A 2,376-nucleotide genomic window follows, 5' to 3' on the forward strand; every position below is an offset into this window, starting at 1 on the left:
TTACCCTACCTTCCCACGGTCACAATACAAGAAGAGTTCAGCAAACATCTGCCTCCGCATATCAGTTTTTATGACCTCCCGGAATTCATCTGCACAGTGGCAAAGGTGCTTAAGGAGTTCCTCAAACATTTCACTTTTAAAGTCTGCAATGTGTGAAGAGATATACTGCAAAGGAAAAGAGGATAAATGATTTAAAACCATGCTCTTTACTTGGATTTTCCCAAGGATCAGTTGATGTGCATGAAATTATCGACTGCAATTTTTTCCCATATCATTTGTTTGTCACTTAGATAAAGCAGTTTCATGTTAGTGCTATTCTACAGGCTGTGCTGCAGAGAGAGATATGATCAGTACAGTCCCTAACACCATACAACACCAGTAGAACTAGATATTTTTGGAGCAATTTCCCCCTCTAGATCACATTAGCATTATATAGGGCAAACTTTTTACCTCATAGTATGGAATAGCAGCAATCATAGAATGTTGCCTGTAAATTAATAGTTCTAAAAATTGGGTGCAGTTTTTTTTCAATGTATGGCATATAAGACCATCTATTTTCATGAACTGGCTACATTTAATCATTAGAGTGTAGGGATGGGTATTTTTTGTTTTCTGTCTCTTGATATTACAGTAAGGTATTCTGTGTCTATGATTTTCTTTTCTTTTGAAAGTGTAAAGTCTGAAACATCTATACTCTGGGTCAATTCTCTTGATCTCTGTTTGAATAAATTCTCTAAAATGGGATTGCTAGCTTAGAAGGTAAATGCATCTGTATTTTGGGTAGGTTTTGACGCAGGCTTGTACCCTTTTGTGCTCCCACCACTAATGTATGAGCATATTTTTTTCTCAGCCTCACCATCAGTGTATATTGTCTTCCTTGTTTCAGCTAATTTGATAGGTCAAGAATGTTACATTCTTGATCTACACCTGACTATAAGATCTTATAATAGAGACAAATGGTTCAAGCACTTGAATTGTTTCTGAGTGGAGTCTTCCTGAAGTTTTAGCAGAGTTCACAGTCAATGATTTCCTCCTCTGCCCCAGGCACAGCAGTAGCCAAATTTGTACTGGTAACCAAATTTGTTCCCAATGATCCTACGTCCACAGCCACATGATGGGGCCAGGGAAGGATACTTAACCTAAACAAAGCGATTCAGATTTTCTCCACTTGGAAATGGGAATTAGGACTAGGGAATGGCCAGTTGGTGTCTGAAAGAGGCTGGATCTGCAAATGTAAACTTAACAATTGTTGGGTGGCCAGATTCCTTCACGTGAGCTGAGGATGTAGAGAAATTCTGTACATAGAGATAGATGGATCAGAAAGCAGAGAGAACATCAAAAGCAAAGACTCTTGATGTTTTCCAAGTCCCTGTTTTAGTCTCTTCTGAAGCCAGACCATATTCTTACACTTGGATTCTGCACATTTCATTTTCAGCTACATTAGCTCAGATTGCTTTCTTGCAATTAAAGAATAGTAATTAATACAGTTTGTTTAAAATGGAACATTTTGTTGGCATATTTTGTTGACATATATCTTTCTGAAATGAAAGATATAGTCGATATTTCACTTTCTCGTTAAAATCATCTAGGCAAATTTAGAATGTATTATGTAAGAGATACATTAGGCTTGAATCCATTCTAATGAATCATAAACCATTATTCAACTAGCTTAGAGATCAAAAGAGAAAAATTAAAAGCAAAGAGCTTTTCTAAATATTTAGTTTCCTTAGCTACCTAAACCACATAATTCTTATTATTCCTGATGAATCAATGAGCACAGCTAAGGTCTTATCTGTTACCTGGGGAAGCAGAATAATATAATGGTTAAGAACTCACATTTTGGAGACTGTTCCTATATTTACTGGCTGAGTACCTTGGGTGAATCACTGAAATTCCCAGTTTCTTCATTTGTGAAATGGGGTCATGGAGAGGATCCTGTGTATGTACAGTGCATTTGTATTTCATATAATAAGCTCTCTATAGCCATTGCTCTTCTTTCCTTTTGAGCTAGGTAAGAAATTGGCTAAGAAAATTTTCTTTATAGATTAAAAGTCCTGTCAGCTGACATACATATTTAGAAGGAAAAACCCAATGAAATCGGGGGCTCTTAAGGTGTGATCTCTTGATCATATCACCTGAGAGCTTGTCAGAAATGCAAATTTTGGAGCCCTACTTCACACCTACTGAGTCAGAAACTCTGGGAGTAGGACCCAGAATTGAAGTTTTAAAAAGCTCTCTGTTGCATTTATTTTTTGTTGCATTTATTTTTTCTACTATTTTTTTGTTGTTGTTGTTTTCAGTTTCATTTATTTCTGCTCTAATTTTAATTATTTCTCTCTTTCTGCTGATTTTAGGCTTCATTTGTTCTTCCTTTCT

At 36.2% G+C, this 2,376-nt stretch overlaps 1 protein-coding gene across 1 annotated transcript in view; it reads right to left on the bottom strand.

Annotated features, from left to right (window-relative positions):
• EFCAB5 (EF-hand calcium binding domain 5) overlaps window positions 1-2,376 on the bottom strand; it is a 119,723-nt gene that overhangs the window by 62,625 nt on the left and 54,722 nt on the right. The window contains exon 11 of the mRNA XM_023530372.1: window positions 10-165. Within this exon, the coding sequence (XP_023386140.1) occupies window positions 10-165 (156 nt within the window). The remainder of the gene's footprint in view (window positions 1-9; window positions 166-2,376) is intronic.

The sequence above is a fragment of the Pteropus vampyrus genome, unplaced genomic scaffold (assembly GCF_000151845.1).
Source record: "Pteropus vampyrus isolate Shadow unplaced genomic scaffold, Pvam_2.0 Scaffold50, whole genome shotgun sequence".
Classification (NCBI taxonomy): Eukaryota; Metazoa; Chordata; class Mammalia; order Chiroptera; family Pteropodidae; genus Pteropus; species Pteropus vampyrus.